Raw genomic sequence first — 21,396 nt, forward strand, 5'->3', positions numbered from 1 at the left:
ATGCCACCTTACCAACAAACCCATGCTTAGCCCTCTGATGCCACCTTACCAACAAACCCATGCATAGCCCTCTGATGCCACCTTACCAACAAACCCATGCTTAGCCCTCTGATGCCACCTTACCAACAAACCCATGCATAGCCGTCTGATGCCACCTTACCAACAAACCCATGCATAGCCGTCTGATGCCACCTTACCAACAAACCCATGCATAGCCGTCTGATGCCACCTTACCAACAAACCCATGCATAGCCGTCTGATGCCACCTTACCAACAAACCCATGCATAGCCGTCTGATGCCACCTTACCAACAAACCCATACATAGCCGTCTGATGCCACCTTACCAACAAACCCATACATAGCCGTCTGATGCCACCTTACCAACAAACCCATACATAGCCGTCTGATGCCACCTTACCAACAAACCCATACATAGCCGTCTGATGCCACCTTACCAACAAACCCATACATAGCCGTCTGATGCCACCTTACCAACAAACCCATACATAGCCGTCTGATGCCACCTTACCAACAAACCCATACATAGCCGTCTGATGCCACCTTACCAACAAACCCATACATAGCCGTCTGATGCCACCTTACCAACAAACCCATACATAGCCGTCTGATGCCACCTTACCAACAAACCCATACATAGCCGTCTGATGCCACCTTACCAACAAACCCATACATAGCCGTCTGATGCCACCTTACCAACAAACCCATACATAGCCGTCTGATGCCACCTTACCAACAAACCCATACATAGCCGTCTGATGCCACCTTACCAACAAACCCATACATAGCCGTCTGATGCCACCTTACCAACAAACCCATACATAGCCGTCTGATGCCACCTTACCAACAAACCCATACATAGCCGTCTGATGCCACCTTACCAACAAACCCATACATAGCCGTCTGATGCCACCTTACCAACAAACCCATACATAGCCGTCTGATGACACCTTACCAACAAACCCATACATAGCCGTCTGATGCCACCTTACCAACAAACCCATACATAGCCGTCTGATGCCACCTTACCAACAAACCCATACATAGCCGTCTGATGCCACCTTACCAACAAACCCATACATAGCCGTCTGATGCCACCTTACCAACAAACCCATACATAGCCGTCTGATGACACCTTACCAACAACTGCCCCCCAGGTGGTGGGTGAAGTAAAGCAGAACACATAGAGCCGCTGCTTAGTTCATAACGCAGACAGTCAGGAGTCTTTTAACCAATTATCCCAACCTCCGTAAATAGTAGTATGTACACAATCCCCGGTTATCGTCCACTCACTTGCTCACTAGACACACAAGCATTTCAAACTTAATTCTCATGTCTTTTTTTTCCCCCATGTCCTTTTTGAACCAACCACCACGTTTAAAGATTTTCCGCAGGCATTACATTATAATGAAGGACCAATTAAACATGTCAATTCAGCAAAATGTCAGGAGAATAATTTCCTGTGACAGATGTATTTTTTGCTAGAATCCCATTATGTGTATATCGACGAGGAAGTAAGCAAAGGCTTCCCTTGTACAACCTGGGAGGATCCACACGGTCTAGTCAGTCTGAATGAGGTGGGACAGCGCTGATAGAACATGCGTCACGACACCAGTAGCACGAGTCTTGATTTTCCATGGCGAAGAAGAAAAGCAGCCACGAGACAGACTATTAAAAACTCTATGGGCCTTTAAGAACCTGCTTTATGTCATATGCTTTCTGCTATACCTTCAATTATAGGATGCGAGTGACGATAGTGAAAGACAACACTGGCGCTACCTCGCTCTCCAATAGAGGTTGATTAAAAATATATATTGATACAGTGTTAAAACCAAAACGCAGCATTTCTATCAACTTCCACTGTTTCATCATGACATTCAATGAGCTCCATATGTTGTTTCCTCGCCATGATAACACTTCAGAGAGCTGTGATACTGAGTACCGTGACAACACTACATGTAAGGTACTCACTAGAGCGCGGAGTCGTTGAGTTGGAACTCGTAGCCCCTGGCAGCTGCAGCTCTCACACCCTGGTCGGCCCAGAGAGCGCAGAAAGACAGGGCCACAAACGGCAGCAGCTCCCCGTCCTCCCCGAAACACTGGCCACAGGACAGCACAGCGCGGGCATGGGCCTGCATGGGGACAACAGGCAGAGGGCTTCATGATCACCGATACTCCAGGGCAGTGGTTCCCAAACTTTTTATAGTCCCGTACCCCTTCAAACATTCAACCTCCAGCTGCGTACACCCTCCAGCACCAGGGACAGCGCACTCTCAAATGTTTTTTTGCCATCATTGTAAGCCTGCCGCACACACACACACACACACACACCATGATACATTAAAACATAAGAATGAGTGGGAGTTGTCACAACCCGGCTCGTGACAAACAGCTCTTATAGGACCAGAGCACAAATAATCATCAATAATATTGCTCTTTATTTAACCATCTTACATATAAAACCTTATTTGTTCATCAAATTGTGAATAACTCACCCCAGGTTAATGAGAAGGGTGTGCTTGAAAGGATGCACATAACTCATAAGCAATGTTGGGTTGTATTGGAGAGAGTCTGTCATAAATTATTTTCCACACACAGTCTGTGCCCGTATTTAGTTCTCATGCTAGTGAGGGCCAAGAATCCACTCTCACATAGGTACATGGTTGCGAAGTGCATCAGTGACTTGCCATTTGCCAAGGCAGGATACTCTGAGCGCAAACCAATCCAAAAATCTGGCAGTGGCGTGTGATTAATTAAAATACATTTTCACAGAACTGCTTGTTGTAATTTCGATGAGGCTCTCTTGTTCAGTTTATCGGTAAGTGGACTGGAGGCAGGGCATGAAAGGGATAACGAACCCAGTTGTTTGTATCATCCGTATCGTGAAAGTACCTGCGTAATTATTCACCCAACTCACTCAGGTGATTCACTATATCACATTTGACATTGTCCGTAAGCTTGAGTTCATTTGCACACAAAAAAATCATACAATAATGGAAAGACCTGTGTGTTGTCCTTGTTAGTGTAGACGGAGAAGAGCTCCAACTTCTTAATCATAGCCTCAATTTTGTCCCACGCATTGAATATAGTTGCGGAGAGTCCCTGTAATCCTAGATTCAGATCATTCAGGCGAGAAAAAACATCACCCAGATAGGGCAGTCGTGTGAGAAACTTGTCATCATGCAAGTGGTTAGACAAGTGAAAATTATGGTCAGTAAAGAAAACTTTAAGCTTGTCTCTCAAATTTAAAAAACAAGCGTGTCAATACTTTGCCCCTTGATAACCAAGGGAACGGCTGATTTTTTATGGAATATCGCGTTACATGGTCGCTGCCCATATCTTTGCATAGTGCAGAAAATACACGAGAGTTAAGGGGCCTTGCTTTAACAAAATTAACAATTTTCACTGTAGTGTCCAAAACATCTTTCAAGCTGTCAGGCATTCCCTTGGCAGCAAGAGCCTCTCGGTGGATGCTGCAGTGTACCCAAGTGGCTTTGGGAGCAACTGCTTGCACGAGCGTTACCACTCCACTATGTCTCCCTGTCATGGCTTTTGCGCCATCAGTACAGATGCCAACACATGTAGCAGCAGCTACATACGGACCGTTAGTGGAATTCCTGCGAGAGAGTAACGGTTAATGTGATTGGATGTTAATTATTTGACTAGACTACCTGTATTTGACATTGTGTTGTTATTTCACTGAACATTAGATGGTTTAATTTTATTTTTGGCAGTGAAACGAGGCTAATCTGGCGAGAAAAAAAAACTCACCCAAATGTATAGACCGTTGGAAAATATAAATGGACTGTTTGAAAATGCGAAAAAAAGTATTTAAAAAAAAATATATATATATATTTAAATGTGAATCACATTTTTATTTGACGTACCCCCGACGGCATTGCCCCAGTTTGGGAATATGATGGAAATTTGCTATCTCGGGTCTTGTTCATTAGGGAATGAAAGACAATTATGCTTTTTTTTTATTTGAGTTTTGCTATGTAAAATTAGTGTTTCTTATTGGACTAGCCCAGATTGAAACCGAGAGGGACTGTCTTTTCTTCCATTTGGTCCTAATGAACAACCCAACTAAATCATAATGGGGCATGATGACTCCTTGCTGTCCCCAGTCCACCTGGCCTTGCTGCTGTTCCAGTTTCAACTGTTCTGCCTGCGGTTATGGAACCCTGACCTGTCCACCGGACGTGCTATCTGTCCCAGACCTGCTGTTTTCAACTCTTAATGATCGGCTATGAAAAGCCAACTGACATTTATTCCTGATTATTATTTGACCATGCTTGTCATTTATGAACATCTTGGCCATGTTCTGTTATAATCTCCACCCGGCACAGCCAGCAGAGGACTGGCCACCCCTCATAGCCTGGTTCCTCTCTAGGTTTCTTCCTAGGTTTTGGCCTTTCTAGGGAGTTTTTCCTAGCCACCGTGCTTCTACACCTGCATTGCTTGCTGTTTGGGGTTTTAGGCTGGGTTTCTGTACAGCACTTGGAGATATTAGCTGATGTACGAAGGGCTATATAAAATAAACTTGATTTGATAATGACAGATGTAGAAGAAATGCCAGTCCCTGTGTCCACTTGTCATTATTAGTGAGGTCAAGAAATGTGTGTGAGGCAAAGAGGCCTTTAAACTTGGAGATACGGCTTGTGATCGTGTTAGGGACGTAGCTAGGAGAATACCAGAGCAAGGCTGACATCTAACGTGACAGCTGAGCGCTAGTTTCAGAAAGAGGAAACTATGACCATGGGCAGAGATGTAAGTCTAAAACTGAGCTGACTAGTTACACTGTAGGATCCTGTTAGGTCAACATGTGTTAAATGGGGGTACAGAATGTGTTGCATCATTACTAGAGGGTGTGAATAGAGACCATATTTCAATAGTGTGTGCTGTATCTGTATGATGGAAGACCACAAATGGTCTTCTGGCTAGTACCCTCTGCTAGTTGTGGTTTATGTATCTGTTGCCTGGAGTAACTACGTATTTTAAATTGTCAAATCAAAAGGCCCTAACAAGGTGGTCAGTAAGTAGCTCACATGAGATGATGCTCCAAGACTAGCTACTAGCTCTTCTCCCTCACCTTGTTCTTCTTGTTGGCCAGATGAATCCTCAGCAGTCCCATGCCGCGCAGCACAAACTTCAAGGAGGTCAGGAGGTTATCCAGCACTGCAGCCTGTGAAGGGAGGGAGTTGAGTTTTATTTCAGTATACATGGCAGCTAAAATCTGAAGTGTGAATACATCAAGAAAGACAAATCAATAAATATGTTCACTAATCGAGAAAGTTCAGTAGTCTGATGGAATCACTCATGGAGGGCTCAGTTTAAATACTTTGGATGGTGAGCAAGAGCGGGAGGGAGAGAGGGGTGACTATTGAGCACTGGGACTGGGCTATTCTTCACAACACTGCAGATAGAACAAAAATTACAGCTACCATTAACCGCACCAAAGCTCTGATACCTCCATGGTCTGATTGGGAGGAGGTAGAATCACCTTTCCCAAACCCCAGCCCCAATACCATACATCCAGACACAACATCTCCCTCCCTAATCTCCCAAGTGGAGTCACTATCAGCTACATCAGTGCCCTGTCCAGCCCAAACACTATTCGATTAAGCATCAGTAAGAGCATTTTCTAACAGCATGGAAGCATACAGTATTAATCGAGGGCAGTATGCATTGATCATGGTTTCGTGACTTGAATACAGCTTTTTTTAGCCAACAACATAACAGGCTATGGACCTGTCTGGGTTCTTTAGAATAGTGAGAATGTAGTGTAACAAAGCCAAGAATCCCCTTTAAAGAAAAAAAACATCTCACAACACATTCGAGAAGGAGGGTAAAGTGTACAGCACCTTGAAGCTAATAAGCTCTGGCTTGGAGAAGCCATGACTGTGGATGATCTTCATCTGCTTGACCATGGTACTCTTACCACTCTCTGTAGCACCTGGAACAAAGTCGTCATCACATCTGTGCAATCTAATGGTAACTTAAATCAAACACATTAAATATATTCTGCAGTGACATGGTTGGCCATATTTGTGATTTGCAACCAACCTGGTCTCAGAGCATTTCGTATTTTTCTATACATAAATCCACATTTAGTATGTTAATTACAATTTCTATTACATGTTATGGATTCATAAAAAGCATGCAATATGTTACAAATCTGCAAAACATTTGATATGTTACGAATTCCAGGTAGGTGGCTAAGGTTAGCTAGCTCGCTAACGTTAGAGTTAAGTTTAGGAATTAGGTTAAAGGATTAAGGAAGTGTTAGGGGAAGGGTTAGCTAACATGCTAGTAGTTGCAAAGTATCAAGTAGTTTAAAAGTTGACAATTAACTAAAATGCCAAAGTTGTACATACTGAGATTCTAAATTACCTAGCAACCGTTTGCATTATAAGGTTAGGGTTAAGTTTAGGAGTTAGGTTAAAGGGTTAAGGTTAGGCAAAGGGGTAGCTAAAATGGTTAAGGTCAGGGTCAGTGGTGGAAAAATACCCAACTTTCATACTTGAGTAAAAGTAAAGATACCTTAATTAATAGAAAATGACTCAAGTAAAAGTGAGTCACCCAGTAAAATAGTACTGATTAAAAAAGTCAGAGTATTTGGTTTGAAATAGGCTTAATTATCAAAAGTAAATTTGATAACTTCAATTTGACTTGGCCAAATTCACACTGTAGAAATATGAGTTATAGATCTATTACTCTACTTGAACGCAAGTCTAAGAAGCGGTAGATCTGTTCTATGTGCGTAATTTCTTTTGCCTCTTCAAACGGCTAAAATAACTTTTTGATTATGGAAAATATATTTCACAAAGGTTTAGATGGTTGAATGATTCTCTACACTAGAACAGTTTATTTTGTTACAAACTTAAATTAGGCAAACTACAAAAATACCAAAAACGCAACACGTAAAGTGTTGGTGCCATGTTTCATGAGCTGAAGTAAAAGATCCCAGAAATATCCCACACACAAAAAGCTTATTTCTATAGAATGTAATACATCCCTGTTAATGAGCATGTCTCCTTTGCCAAGATAATCCATCCACCTGATAGGTGTGGCATATCAAGAAGCTGATTAAACAGCACCATTACACAGGTGCCCCTTGTGATGGGAAAAATACAATGCCCCCCTAAAAAATGTGCAGTTGACACACAACAATGCCACAGATGTCGTAAGTTGAGGGGAAAGGGGGTATATTTAGTCAGTTATCCAACAATGTATTCAACTGAAATGTGTCTTCCTCATTTAACCCAACCACTGAATCAGAGAGGTGTGGTGGGCTGCCATAATCGACAATGTCGTCGGCACCCAGGGAACAGTGGGTTTACTGTCTTGCTCAAGGGCAGAACGACAGATTTTTACCTTGTCAGCTCGTGGATTCGATCCAGCAACCTTCCGGTCTAACCACAAGCCATGCAATTGGGAGGAAGCGTGCAATTGGCATGCTGACTGCAGGAATGTCCACCAGAGCTGTTGCCAGATAATTTAATGGTCATTTTTCTACCATAAGCCTCCGCCTACATTGTTTTAGAGAATTTGGCAGTATGTCCACCTGGCCTCACAACTGCAGACCACGTGTAACCACGCCAGACCAGGACCTCCACATCCAGCTTCTTCACCTGCGGGATCATCTGAGACCAGCCACCCGGACAACTTATTAAATTGTAGGTTTGCACAATCTATGAATTTCTGCACAAACTGCCAGAAACTGTCTCAGGGAAGCTCATCAGCATGCTCATCGTCCTCACCGGGGCCTTGACCTGACTGCAGTTCAGCACCCTAACCTACTTCAGTGGGCAAATGCTCACTTTCGATGGCCACTGGCACGATGGAAGTGTGTGCTCTTCACAGATGAATCCCAGTTTCAACTGTATGGCGTTGTGTGGGTGAGCGGTTTGCGGTTGTCAACGTTGGGAACAGAGTGCCCCGGTGGTGGGGTTATAGTATGGGCAGTCATAAGCTATGGACAACGAACACGATCGCAATTTATCGATGGCAATTTGAATATGAAGAGATCCCGAGGCCCATTGTCATACCATTCATCCGCCGCCATCACCTCATGTTTCAACATGATACTGCACGGCCCCATGTAGCAAGGATCTTTACATCATTTCTGGAAGCTGAAAATGCCCCAGTTCTTCCATGGCCTGCATACTCACCAGACTTTACTCACCAGAAATGTCACCCATTGAGCATGTTTGTGATGCTCTGGATCAACAGCATGTTCCCACCAATATTCAGCAACTTCGCACAGCCATTGAAGAGGAGTGGGACAACATTCCACAATCTGATCAACTCTAAGTGAAGATGTGTCGCACTGCATGAGGCAAATGATGATCACACCAGATACTGACTGGTTCTGATCCACACCCCTACCCTTTTTAAAGGTATCCGTGACCAAGGATGCATATCTGTATTCCCAGTCATGTGAAATCCATAGATTATGGCCTAATGAAATGTATTTCAATTACCTGATTTCCTCATATGAACAGTAACTCAGTAAAATCTTTGCATATCGCATTCATATTTTTGTTCAGTGTATTAGAGTTTTAGCAACCAATGGCAGGGTGATTTCTGCAGTGTAACTAAGTATCAAAAGTATAAATCATTTTTAATTCCTCATATTAAGAAAACACAGCACCAACACTCATACATTTACAAACAAAACACAAATGTGTTTAGTGAGTCCACCAGATCAGAGGCAGGAGATGACCAGGGATGTTCTCTTGATAAGTGTGAATTGGACACTTTTCTTGTCCTGCTAAACATTCGAAACATAATGAGTACTTTTGGGTGTCAGGGAAAATGTACGAAGTAAAAAGTACATGATTTCCTTTAGGAATGTAGTGGAGTAAAAGTAGTCCAAAATATAAATAGTAAAGTACAGATACCACAACCTACAGCAGTAGGGGCTACTTTAAAGTATATTTTCTTAAGTACTTTACATCCTTGGGAAGGGTTAGCTAACATGCTAAGTAGATGCAATGTAGATAAAAGTAGTTCAAAAGTAGCCTAAATTATAATTATCCATTTGTGTTTTTAGAAATGTGTGTTATACCCACATAGCCAAACTCCTTTCAATTTTACATTAAGTAACCATCTGTCTCAAGTAACCATACCAAAGATAACATGTCATACTTAAGTGTCTCGGATTTCCATACATAATAATACGAAATTGTGTGAGACCAGGTTGTTGCTACACATACACACCGCACGCACACAAACTTACCAAGTAGCAATATTTTGATCACGTTCACCTCAAGCTTGGCTTGTTCAAACAAATCTCGTTCTATATTAGAGTTTTGAATTTTCGCCCTTTTCTCATCCTCAGTAACGTCGGGTACGGGGTGAATGCAAATTGATCTCACGCACATCTAGGTTTGAAAAGTAAACTTTAGTCGAATATACAGTATGTTCTATTGGAATGTCGCATAACGACGTTCCGGCGATGTTTGCTTGATTTAAAATGTATTGAAAAACAAATGAGGTGTACACGTTAACACAAACAACATTTTGATATACCTGCAGAGGGGCTGGCAGAATATTGAAAAAGCGGAACATCTTCGCGGTAACGTTTGCTACAAACTGGGGCTGCAAATTCAACACGCGATAAAGAGAAATTAGGTCAATCTAAAGAACAGGGAATATGTCCAATTAATTTCTATAGGCTTTACTATTCACTGGTCAAATCTTGCAGCTAAACTTGCAGTTTAGCGTCACACATGGGAGGTGACCTAACAGATAACACCTGTGCATCATTAGTGGAGACCCGTGCTCATTTCATGAAGATACCAATCACGGGCGCCAGACTGAAGGAAACTTAATTAAAGCCTACACATACCTATTACAGTGTCCTATAACTAAGTTGATCGCTTTATTTAAACAAACACATGCATAGTGCTTTATAATACATTACGTGCTCTTGTAAACAAACACTATATAGCCTCAACATGGTTCAAACTAGAATGTTTACATTATGGATGGTCAGTCCTTGCATCCATAGCTGTCTATGAATTTGAGTGGTAACATTTCTCCAGCCCCATTCCTCAGCTTTTTACGAAAACAGGGGCGGGGATTGTTTTGCTATTGTTTTAACTGCTGTTTGCCACTGTAACGCCTCGATCACACGGATATAATTTTTTCGTTTTGGGACACCATAAGTACATTAATTTACAATGGAAGTCTGTGTTTACCTTGCAGCATTGCGTTGCAGTGTGTTCTGCGTGGTGCATACATTGGATTTGTAGAACATATGCATCAAATTGTATGCGTAGACGGTTTGAAATGGTAGCAGGTGAATATTGAACTTTTGTTGCACACATCCAGATGATGCTGCGTACCATTTTGTGCCATGTAGGTGTGATCGAGGCGTAAAGGCAAACACTCTACGCATTGTGTCAATAGAAACGGTGTAAATTATAACCTGACTCATATAGCGAGGATCGCTACTCCAACCCCTCACATGGTCAGGCCCGTGAGCTCCGATGACCTCACAGCCGCCATCTCACTTCTGACACCAGTGTAGCAAACATTGGTGTCAGACTGGCGTGAAACCCTATGCATTCTGTCAATAGGGTTAACTGAATTGGTGGGAATTGTAAAGTGGCTCATATAGCAGGATGGCTACAGTATAACAAGGCCCAATGTGTCTAAAAACTATATTGTCTCTGTTTCCAAACAAGTATGGCTATAATAATACATTATGCATTATATTCTTATAACTCATTATAGTTCATTATCAATAAAACATCATACAGAGTTTTATCACCACTAATGAGTTATTCCCTTTCCCTTCCCTATTATAGACGCTTACACCGAGTGTACAAAACATTAGGAACACCTGCTCTTTCCATGACACACACTAACCAGGTGAATCCAGGTAAAAGCTATAATCCCTTATTGATGACACTTGTTAAATCCACTTCAGTCAGTGTAGATGAAGGTGAGGAGACGGGTTAAAGAAGGATTTGTACGCCTTTGACAATGGAGACAGAGTGTGAATGGGCAAGACAACATATGTAAGTGACTTGGAACGGGGTATGGTAGTAGGTGCCAGGCACACCGGTTTGAGTGTGTCAAGAACTGCAATGCTGCAGGGTTTTTCACGCTCAAGTTTTCTGTGTGAATCAAGACTGGTCCACCACCCAAAGGACATCCAGCCAACTTGACACAACTGTGGGAAGCATTGGAGTCAACATGCGCCAGTATCCCTGTGGAACGCTTTCAACACCTTGTAGAGTCCATGCCCCAACGAATTGAGGCTGTTCTGAGGGCAAAAGGGGTTGCAACAAGATATTAGGAACGTAATATTTTGTACACTCAGTGTATAGTCAGTGTCATAACACATAAAGGATATTATAATATAAAGCATTGTACAAATGTTGACCTACTTCATAGAAAGTGTTAATTCTCCACTGTATATTCAATATATCACTTTTCTGTATGAGGAATGAGGATACACTGCACACTAATTAGGCTCGGGCTAATTAAAAATGGTCAGAGTAATGAACTGACATTTCCCGACTTTGTAGTGTGAAGTGATTGATAGATGCAATTTGACCCTAATTTAGGCTGATCAAACGTTCACTTATCTGTCCAACACATGACCTCATACTCTTTAATGAATGATGATGATTACCTTTATAATGCCTTTGCCTATAAAGATCGCTTTACTCAAATTATCTTCAAGTATTTTGCTCATTAGTCCACTGTAGATATGGTGCAAGACCCTAAGTTGTCAAGATAGAGCACTTTTAGTAAAAAGCTAAAAGTTTGATGATGCAAATCGCACCATTATCACACCTTTATTTTTATCTAAAGTTCCCTATCTTGAAAACGTATGGCTCTATTCAATCTGTATTGCAGAAGCGTTACAGATTGCTTGATCGAAATTCGCAGGTAATTTCCGATTGAGCCGACATATGCAGCTTTTACCGTGAATGCAGTCTCTGCTAACGCGTGAACGTTGCCTTTAAATTTCAACCACGCTGTAACACTGAATTTCCGCGATACTGATTGAATAGAGACCTTAACTGCTGACATGCATGGTCTAATTAACAAAATACAAAAAATATTATTTTTTTGTGGTAAATTGATCCTTTAAGAACAACTAGGCAGCGAAAATGATCGCCCTAACACACCTTCTATTAATAAAATCGTTTTTAAAATAAGGAGACAAGGTCAAGATGACCAACACAGTTTTTCAGATTGAGTTGTTATTATTGACAATAATAATATACTGTACCAAATTCCACAGCGTTTGTCATTTAGAAGATCAGAGTTGTCAATAACATACATAGGAGATGACTGTAGCCTATACAGTACATTGAATACATTCCAACTTTATAGACAGACAACATTTTATATGCTTTTGAAACATATGAAACCAACCAGAGTTCATGTCGAGGTGGTCTGACTGAAAAATATACATTTATGAAAAATATAGTATTTAATCCGATTAACGTTTTGAAATGGTGATTTCTTCTCCAGAGGTTTGATTAAGACTGTTGATCGTATGACAGTAAAAGGTCGTTAGTTTATCTAAGTTAACAGCACCGTACATATTTCATAATCTCCTATCGTTTAAAATAATTTGCCATTAAAAGGGTCTGGTTAAAAGTCAGTTCAGTGCTCTACCAGAATGTGCAAGGATAAGTAGAGTCATTTACAGAGGAAGAGGGACCTGCTGTGGTTAAAACAAGAACTGCGCTCAAAGGTTGGGCAATGGGTACTGGAATAATAGTTTGCATTTGTTGTAGTGGAGGACCGTTCTATCTATATTATAGATTCATTCTATAACATAGAACAGTTCCAATGCTTTCAAGTCAGTACGTTCTGGTAGTATTATCTACATGAGGTCCCATAGATTGGCCCATCTACACAAAAGGTGCTATATAGAACCCAAAAGGGTTCTTCAGCTGTCCCCATAGGATAACCCTTTGAAGTACCCTTTTTGGTTCCAGGTAGAAACTTTTGGGGTTGCCAAAGCGTTCTACCTGGATTCAAAATGGAACCAAAAAGGGTTCTACTTCTTCTATGGGCACAGCCGAATAAGCCTTTCGGAATCCTTTTTTCTAAGAGTGTAATATTCAATTCCGTTTCTCTTCTAGAAACTGATTAAAACTGTCCGAAAGCTGAGGGTAGTCTCTGATAGAAAGCTTGAATCATTAATGACCTCAGCTTTTCCCAAGGTAAAATCGACCAATCGGCTCTCACAGAGATGGTACATTTTCAAACCCATCCCTGAACACCTCTAGGGGTTTCAACATTTTCCAGAGAGTTCTCCTGGTTAATATTAATTTATAATACATACATACAGTACATATATACAGAGATAGATAAGATAGGACTGTAAGTTGTGAGGGGATCAGCCCATTGCCACGACGACAGCAGCAACAGTCCTTTGGAGAATGACAACGGCTACATCTGAAATGACACCCTATTCCCTATTTAATGCATTACTGTTGACCATCAGGTCCATGTTAAAAATAGTGCGCTATATAGGAAACAGGGTGCCATTTTGGATGCATCCAATGTGTTAGTTGTTCAATAATCGCTGTGCGAGGAGCAGCAGAGGTGGTTTGATGGGTCTCCAAAGCAACAAGCCCAAGCCTCGGCCGACAGACTTCAACCTAACCACACTATTTCAACCAGAAATGAATCATTCATAATTCTCCTATTTAATAAAGCTCAATCAACCCCATGAAAAATAACTTGCATTATGATAATTATTTAGAAAACAAATATTAGTCTGGCGTTAACTCGCACAGCCAGATTTATTTAGAAACACCTGTCTGGTTCCACAAGACTAGGCTGGGACTTCTGGTTCCCTGTCTGGCTGGTTCTAACTCAGTGACTATGTTGGGCCTTATGGTTCCCTGACTGGTTATAACTCAGTGACTATGTTGGGCCTTCTGGTTCCCTGACTGGTTATAACTCAGTGACTATGTTGGGCCTTATGGTTCCCTGACTGGTTATAACTCAGTGACTATGTTGGGCCTTCTGGTTCCCTGACTGGTTATAACTCAGTGACTATGTTGGGCCTTCTGGTTCCTTGTCTGATTATAACTCAGTGACTATGTTGGGCCTTCTGGTTCCCTGACTGGTTATAACTCAGTGACTATGTTGGGCCTTCTGGTTCCTTGTCTGGTTATAACTCAGTGACTATGTTGGGCCTTCTGGTTCCCTGTCTGGTTATAACTCAGTGACTATGTTGGGCCTTCTGGTTCCCTGACTGGTTATAACTCAGTGACTATTTTGGGCCTTATGGTTCCCTGACTGGTTCTAACTCAGTGACTATGTTGGGACTTCTGGTTCCTTGTCTGGTTATAACTCAGTGACTATGTTGGGACTTCTGGTTCCCTGACTGGTTATAACTCAGTGACTATTTTGGGCCTTCTGTCTGGTTCTAACTCAGTGAGGGAAGGGGAGACAGTGAGATGTCTATACTGTTAAGGTGGTTTGTCAAACCATAAGAAATAAAGGACATGTAAATGCATACAGCCTGTATTAAGATATTAAGACAAAGAAAACAGCCTCACCTAACATCCTCACCTTACCATGTCGAACCTACAACAGAACTCCCATTGTAAGAATACTGCATGTTGGAAACAAAGGCTCGCTGTCTGGCTGTTGGTAAGGGGAGTGTGTGACCTGGAAGGTGTTGGTTGGGAGTTGGAACACAGGTGAGGTGGATTGACTGCGCTGCATTGGTGGTGGGGGTTAGATGTATTGGGTTTAGTCAGTCTCAGATTGACTCTGAGGGTGGTCAATGGTTCCTCGTGGGGGGAATGCTCCTTCGGGCCTGTCGTCCTAGAGCACAGCCTGGGCTCTCTCCTTGCCCTTCTCCTCCTCTCGTCTCTTCATGGCCTGGATCACAGCCATCTCTTTGGCCTCTTTCTTCTGGTTCCTGGCCTCGAACAGCAGCCTACATCGCAGGGGACACAGAAGGGAGGTTTCAATCGTATGCAGAGGGCTATTGGTTAAAACCATCATGGTAACGCATGGAATATTTACCCTTCTGTGATTTAGAGTATAGTATAATTGGAATGTCTTGGTAGCGCATGATGCTTGCAACGCCAGGATAGTGGGTTCGATTCCCGGGACTACCTGTACGTAAAATGTATGCGTGCATGGCTAAGTCGCGTTGGATAAAACAATCTGCTAAATGGTAGATAGTGTTATTGTATCATTTATAGTGGGAGCTGAAAACACATACCCAAAATGCTGTGCAGGATCAGACAAACGGTTCATACACTTACAAAGTAGAGAAAGGTTACTGGGAGTAATATAGGGTGTGACTTTCTTTACTTATCCCCAATATTATCATGACGTGACCTTAGCATCATTAAAACTACAGAGATATTATCATGATGACATGACCTTAGCATCATTAAAACTACAGAGATATTATCATGATGACGTGACCTTAGCATCATTAAAACTACAGAGATATTATCATGATGATGTGACCTTAGCATCATTAAAACTACAGAGATATTATCATGATGATGTGACCTTAGCATCATTAAAACTACAGAGATATTATCATGATGACGTGACCTTAGCATTATTAAAACTACAGAGATATTATCATGATGACGTGACCTTAGCATCATTAAAGCTACAGAGATATTATCATGATGATGTGACCTTAGCATCATTAAAACTACAGAGATATTATCATGATGACGTGACCTTAGCATCATTGAAACTACAGAGATATTATCATGATGACGTGACCTTAGCATTATTGAAACTACAGAGATATTATCATGATGACGTGACCTTAGCATTATTGAAACTAGAGATATTATCATGATGATGTGACATACCAGGTTATCTCACTTCTTCCTGCCCTCACCTGTTTTTGATGATCCTCTGAACAATACTATCAGTGGTGAGGCTGTTCATACTGTCCACAGTGTGCAGTATTCCTTTCTTCCTGGGCTCCTGCATTTAGAGAAACACAGTCCACACTTAAACATTCACTTAGACATTGCACGCTTTGGATAAAAGTTAGAAAAAAATGCCATATGTTATAATATACTATACAGTATATTATATCAGTCTTCCAAATACATTATAACCACTTAGTAACCAAGTAACAAAGGCTTTTTAAATGAAGAAGTTCATCCCTACATTGTTCTGTGAGAATGCCTTGATGGGAAAAGTACTGTAAGCCCCATGATAAATTGTTCAACATTTTTCGTTTTCTAAAGTGGTGGCCATTATCCCCTTTGGTTTTCTGCTAGTCATACACAACCCTTTCAAAGAGCATCTTATACGGCGGCAGGTAGTCTAGTGGTTAAGTGCATCGGGCCAGTAACCGAAAGGTTGCAGGTTCGAATCTCCGAGCTGACTAGGTGAAAAATCTGTTGATGTGCCTTTGAGCAAGTCACTTTACCCTAATTGCTCTGGATAAGAGAGTCTGCTAAATTAAGTAAATGTAAAATATACCAAGTGGCCTTGTAGTTTTCTACCAGTCATAGTCTACCCTTTCAAAGAGCACCTTATACCAAGTCCACATGGCCTTGTAGTTTTCTACCAGTCATAGTCTACCCTTTCAAAGAGCACCTTATACCAAGTCCACATGGCCTTATAGTTTGTATCAATTGGAGTGCACAAGCACATTGTTTTTTAGTAACAGTGTTGTGTCAGAAAAAGGCGCAGGGTACTCACGGCATAGGGGTCAGACCCATCTTTGTCAGGATGCACCTCTGTCTTCCCATGACACACAAGGTCCACCTGCAGAAGTAGACCATTTATTTATTTTATTTTATTTAACCTTTATTTAACCAGGTAGGCAAATTGAGAACACGTTCTCATTTACAATTGCGACCTGGCCAAGATAAAGCAAAGCAGTTCGACACATACAACAACACATAGTTACACATGGAGTAAAAACCATGCATGATGAGACCCAACAATAGCACACTGTAGATACCATGCAGGGTGAGACCCAACACTAACCCACTGTAGATACCATGCAGGGTGAGACCCAACACTAACCCACTTCAGATACCATGCAGGGTGAGACCGAACACTAACCCACTGTAGATACCATGCAGGGTGAGACCCAACACTAACCCACTGTAGATACCATGCATGATGAGACCCAACACTAACCCATTGTAGATACCATGCAGGGTGAGAGCCAACACTAACCCACTGTAGATACCATGCAGGGTGAGACCCAACACTAACCCACTGTAGATACCATGCAGGGTGAGACCCAACGCTAACCCACTGTAGATACCATGCAGGGTGAGACCCAACACTAACCCACTGTAGATACCATGCAGGGTGAGACCCAACACTAACCCACTGTAGATACCATGCAGGGTGAGACCCAACACTAACCCACTGTAGATACCATGCAGGGTGAGACCCAACACTAACCCACTGTAGATACCATGCAGGGTGAGACCCAACACTAACCCACTGTAGATACCATGCAGGGTGAGACCCAACGCTAACCCACTGTAGATACCATGCAGGGTGAGACCCAACGCTAACCCACTGTAGATACCATGCAGGGTGAGACCCAACGCTAACCCACTGTAGATACCATGCAGGGTGAGACCCAACGCTAACCCACTGTAGATACCATGCAGGGTGAGACCCAACGCTAACCCACTGTAGATACCATGCAGGGTGAGACCCAACGCTAACCCACTGTAGATACCATGCAGGGTGAGACCCAACGCTAACCCACTGTAGATACCATGCATGATGAGACCCAACACTAACCCACTGTAGATACCATGCAGGGTGAGACCCAACACTAACCCACTGTAGATACCATGCAGGGTGAGACCCAACACTAACCCACTGTAGATACCATGCAGGGTGAGACCCAACACTAACCCACTGTAGATACCATGCAGGGTGAGACCCAACACTAACCCACTGTAGATACCATGCAGGGTGAGACCCAACACTAACCCACTGTAGATACCATGCAGGGTGAGACCCAACACTAACCCACTGTAGATACCATGCAGGGTGAGACCCAACGCTAACCCACTGTAGATACCATGCAGGGTGAGACCCAACGCTAACCCACTGTAGATACCATGCAGGGTGAGACCCAACACTAACCCACTGTAGATACCATGCAGGGTGAGACCTAACACTAACCCACTGTAGATACCATGCAGGGTGAGACCCAACACTAACCCACTGTAGATACCATGCAGGGTGAGACCCAACGCTAACCCACTGTAGATACCATGCAGGGTGAGACCCAACAATAACCCACTGTAGATACCATGCAGGGTGAGACCCAACACTAACCCACTGTACCTTTGGAGTTTCCAAAGGTAACCCCAAAGTTACCATGCTCAGCCTGGTTAAAATGGCTCTGCAGAACAAGTATAGTGTCTTGAGCCCTTACCTTGAAGTGGTCTAGTAACTCTCTCGTGACTGCATAAGGCGCACCAATCACCACCTCAGAGACATACTGCAGACAGAAACAGAACAGAAGCACATTAGATTAATATACTCATCACTTCTCATCATTTTATTTTACCTTTATTTTAACAGTCCCATTGAGACCAAGGTCTCTTTCACAAGGGAGCCCAGCATACACACAATTTACAAAATGACTCTTATTAAAGAGATGTACAGTATCTCTTATGAAAGAGAAGGAGAGAGAACTTACTCGACAGGCCAGCACACTGAGTGTTCTCTCATGAACGTTCATAATGGGGTAATTCTTCCCTTTGTAGCGATTCACCTCCTGAAAAATTCACACAAAACCCAAAAGTAAGAATAAGATGACGCAAATTTCCACTATCAGTGCCAGGATTTAATTTGACACTGGGTTGGTTATAGGCATTGTGGTTTTTAAAGGCAATTTCTGACTGAGCCGAAATATGCAGCGTTTACCGTGAACGGGATCGCCGAGAACATTGTGGGAACATTGCCCTTGAAAGCCGTCACCAGGCGGTACATTGGTTAACAGACCAATAACAAAGAGTTCCAAAGCTCTCTGTCAATAACAGCTAGTTTTACATTTTCCTCTCCCCACTGAGACCACTCCGAAACAGTCCTTGCAAAATTCTTGCTTGAGAAAACGTTTTTTGCTAAAAAGCAATTTTTTGTCCATTTTAATGCACAATTATTACAGTAATCGTTACCCAGAATGTATACTTATTGATATATAAATGGCTGTATTAGACCTATAAATCCCAGCCTAAATGATCTATTTTACAGCTGAACTGAGGAGACAATAGACCAGATTGTGTCAAAGTGTAAACCCACTATAACATATGGCTTGTCAGACTCACCTCGTCAAAGTGTAACCCCACTATAACATATGGCTTGTCAGACTCACCTCGTCAAAGTGTAACCCCACTATAACATATGGCTTGTCAGACTCACCTGGTCAAAGTGTAACCCCACTATAACATATGGCTTGTCAGACTCACCTGGTCAAAGTGTAACCCCACTATAACATATGGCTTGTCAGACTCACCTGGTCAAAGTGTAACCCCACTATAACATATGGCTTGTCAGACTCACCTGGTCAAAGTGTAACCCCACTATAACATATGGCTTGTCAGACTCACCTGGTCAAAGTGTAACCCCACTATAACATATGGCTTGTCTGACTCACCTGGTCAAAGTGTAACCCCACTATAACATATGGCTTGTCTGAAAGCCTGGAAACCGCCTCCAGGAAGTCCACATGGCCGATATCTGAGAAGACATTGTTCAAGGCCGACAACAACAACAACTTTAGTATCTACAAACTAGGCCTCTGAGTCCAGTCTATAATCTGAAACCTCTCCACACACTGTAGATGACTGGGGGTGTTTGGCTGACCACAGGACCAGCCAGTTATAGAAATATAGAACATCTACGTCACATAAGTGTAGTGCAGCTAGGTAGTGTAACAGTATAGCTGTTACCCATCGCTCCACAAAAGCCGCGGCCCTTGCAAGGGGAACAACTACTTCAAGATCTCAGAGCGAGTGACGTCACCGATTGAAACGCTATTAGCGCGCACCCCGCTAACTAGCTAGCCATTTCACATCGGTTACACTAGCATGAGGGGTGTTTGTCTTTCTATGGCCCACTTTTTCTTGGTCAGGTCACATGGTCAGAAAATAACAACTCTTTGCTCTAACATGGTAGATATGAATGTATAGAGTCACCTGACATTGATGTATCCTACCATCAGGGCCTTCAAAGCTGTCAGAGAAGGTCTTTTTACAAGTCAAACCATTCTTATGTACATGTAACTACAATAATAAAGGAGTCACTTGAGTAAATGAGGGATACAAAGTATATTGAAAGCAGGTGCTTCGACAAAGGTGTGGTTCCTGAGTTCATTCAGCAATTAACATCCCATCATGCCTAGGGTGATGAAAAAAATGTTGGGTAAGCTATTATTTTTGGCTACCATGGCAATGCCACCATAGGATGACAATGTCCCCATCTACAGGGCACGAGTGGCCGCTGAATGAGCAGGAAAACAATGTAAACCATATGTCATGGCCGTCTCAGTCACCAGATCTCAACCCAATTGAACACTTATGGGACATTCTGGAGCGACGTCTGAGACAGCGTTTTCCACCACCATCAACAAAACACCAAATTATGGATTTTTTGGTGGAATAATGGTGTCTCATCCCTCAAATAGAGTTCCAGACACTTGTAGAATGTATTCCAAGGCAGAATGAAACTGTTCTGGCTCGTGGTGCCCCAACACCCTATTAAGACACTTTATGTTGGTGTTTCCTTTATTTTGGCAGTTACCTGCATCAACACACTTCATATTATCGACATGGTCAGGAAAAGCTCCTGGCACCAGACATGGTAAATATGAGGAGTCTGGTGGAGGGAGACATCACCATGCGGGATTCCAGACATTGTATTGGCTGGAATGCAACGAATGGAATGGTATCAAACACATCCAATTGAAAGTAGTGCGTTCATGGAGCCACCAGACAGAGGATACGGAAGAGGTCGAAGGCTCCAGCCACATAGATGATGGTGTCCCCAGGCTGAGGCTCCTGTCCTGAGGCAAACTGGATAATCTTCTGGGACGTCTGGAGGAACTGGGACACCCCCGTCCACGGACTGTGGCCCTTCGGACCCTGCAACATCCATAATGCACAAAGTAGAAATACAGTGTAGCACTTGATAAATACAGTGTAGCACTTGACAAACCACGACTAAATGTTCATTCCAAGCCATCAAAGGAATGATATCATTACGCTGAGTAATAGATGATGCTGTATGATATTCCTTACAGAGGCTATACAGGTGGAACCTCTGAGGGAGTTATTGTGCCAAAAGATTTAGAGTCCCCTAAATGGAATGAAGTATTGTCCATAAATGTGTTCATTGGG

At 42.5% G+C, this 21,396-nt stretch overlaps 2 protein-coding genes across 3 annotated transcripts in view; both read right to left on the reverse strand.

Annotated features, from left to right (window-relative positions):
• LOC129833753 (guanine nucleotide-binding protein G(o) subunit alpha-like) overlaps positions 1 to 12,135 on the reverse strand; it is a 34,324-nt gene extending 22,189 nt beyond the window's left edge. Inside the window, exons 1-5 of the mRNA XM_055898549.1 lie at positions 9,557 to 12,135; positions 9,264 to 9,408; positions 5,884 to 5,975; positions 5,112 to 5,204; positions 1,991 to 2,151 (exon numbers count right to left, since the gene is read on the reverse strand). Coding sequence (XP_055754524.1) covers positions 1,991 to 2,151; positions 5,112 to 5,204; positions 5,884 to 5,975; positions 9,264 to 9,408; positions 9,557 to 9,595 — 530 coding nt within the window. The 5' untranslated portion in view covers positions 9,596 to 12,135. The remainder of the gene's footprint in view (positions 1 to 1,990; positions 2,152 to 5,111; positions 5,205 to 5,883; positions 5,976 to 9,263; positions 9,409 to 9,556) is intronic.
• A 97-nt stretch (positions 12,136 to 12,232) lies between these two features.
• The window catches only part of LOC129833752 (ethanolamine-phosphate cytidylyltransferase-like), a 31,286-nt gene continuing 22,122 nt past the window's right edge, over positions 12,233 to 21,396 (reverse strand). Inside the window, exons 7-13 of one of the 2 annotated variants that reach the window (XM_055898546.1) lie at positions 21,003 to 21,150; positions 19,656 to 19,738; positions 18,699 to 18,776; positions 18,432 to 18,497; positions 16,715 to 16,780; positions 15,897 to 15,985; positions 12,233 to 14,960 (exon numbers count right to left, since the gene is read on the reverse strand). In XM_055898546.1, the coding sequence (XP_055754521.1) occupies positions 14,846 to 14,960; positions 15,897 to 15,985; positions 16,715 to 16,780; positions 18,432 to 18,497; positions 18,699 to 18,776; positions 19,656 to 19,738; positions 21,003 to 21,150 (645 nt within the window). In that variant the 3' untranslated portion in view covers positions 12,233 to 14,845. The remainder of the gene's footprint in view (positions 14,961 to 15,896; positions 15,986 to 16,714; positions 16,781 to 18,431; positions 18,498 to 18,698; positions 18,777 to 19,655; positions 19,739 to 21,002; positions 21,151 to 21,396) is intronic. The other variant, XM_055898548.1, reaches the window with a different exon arrangement.

The sequence above is a fragment of the Salvelinus fontinalis genome, chromosome 34 (assembly GCF_029448725.1).
Source record: "Salvelinus fontinalis isolate EN_2023a chromosome 34, ASM2944872v1, whole genome shotgun sequence".
In the NCBI taxonomy this organism is placed as follows: domain Eukaryota; kingdom Metazoa; phylum Chordata; class Actinopteri; order Salmoniformes; family Salmonidae; genus Salvelinus; species Salvelinus fontinalis.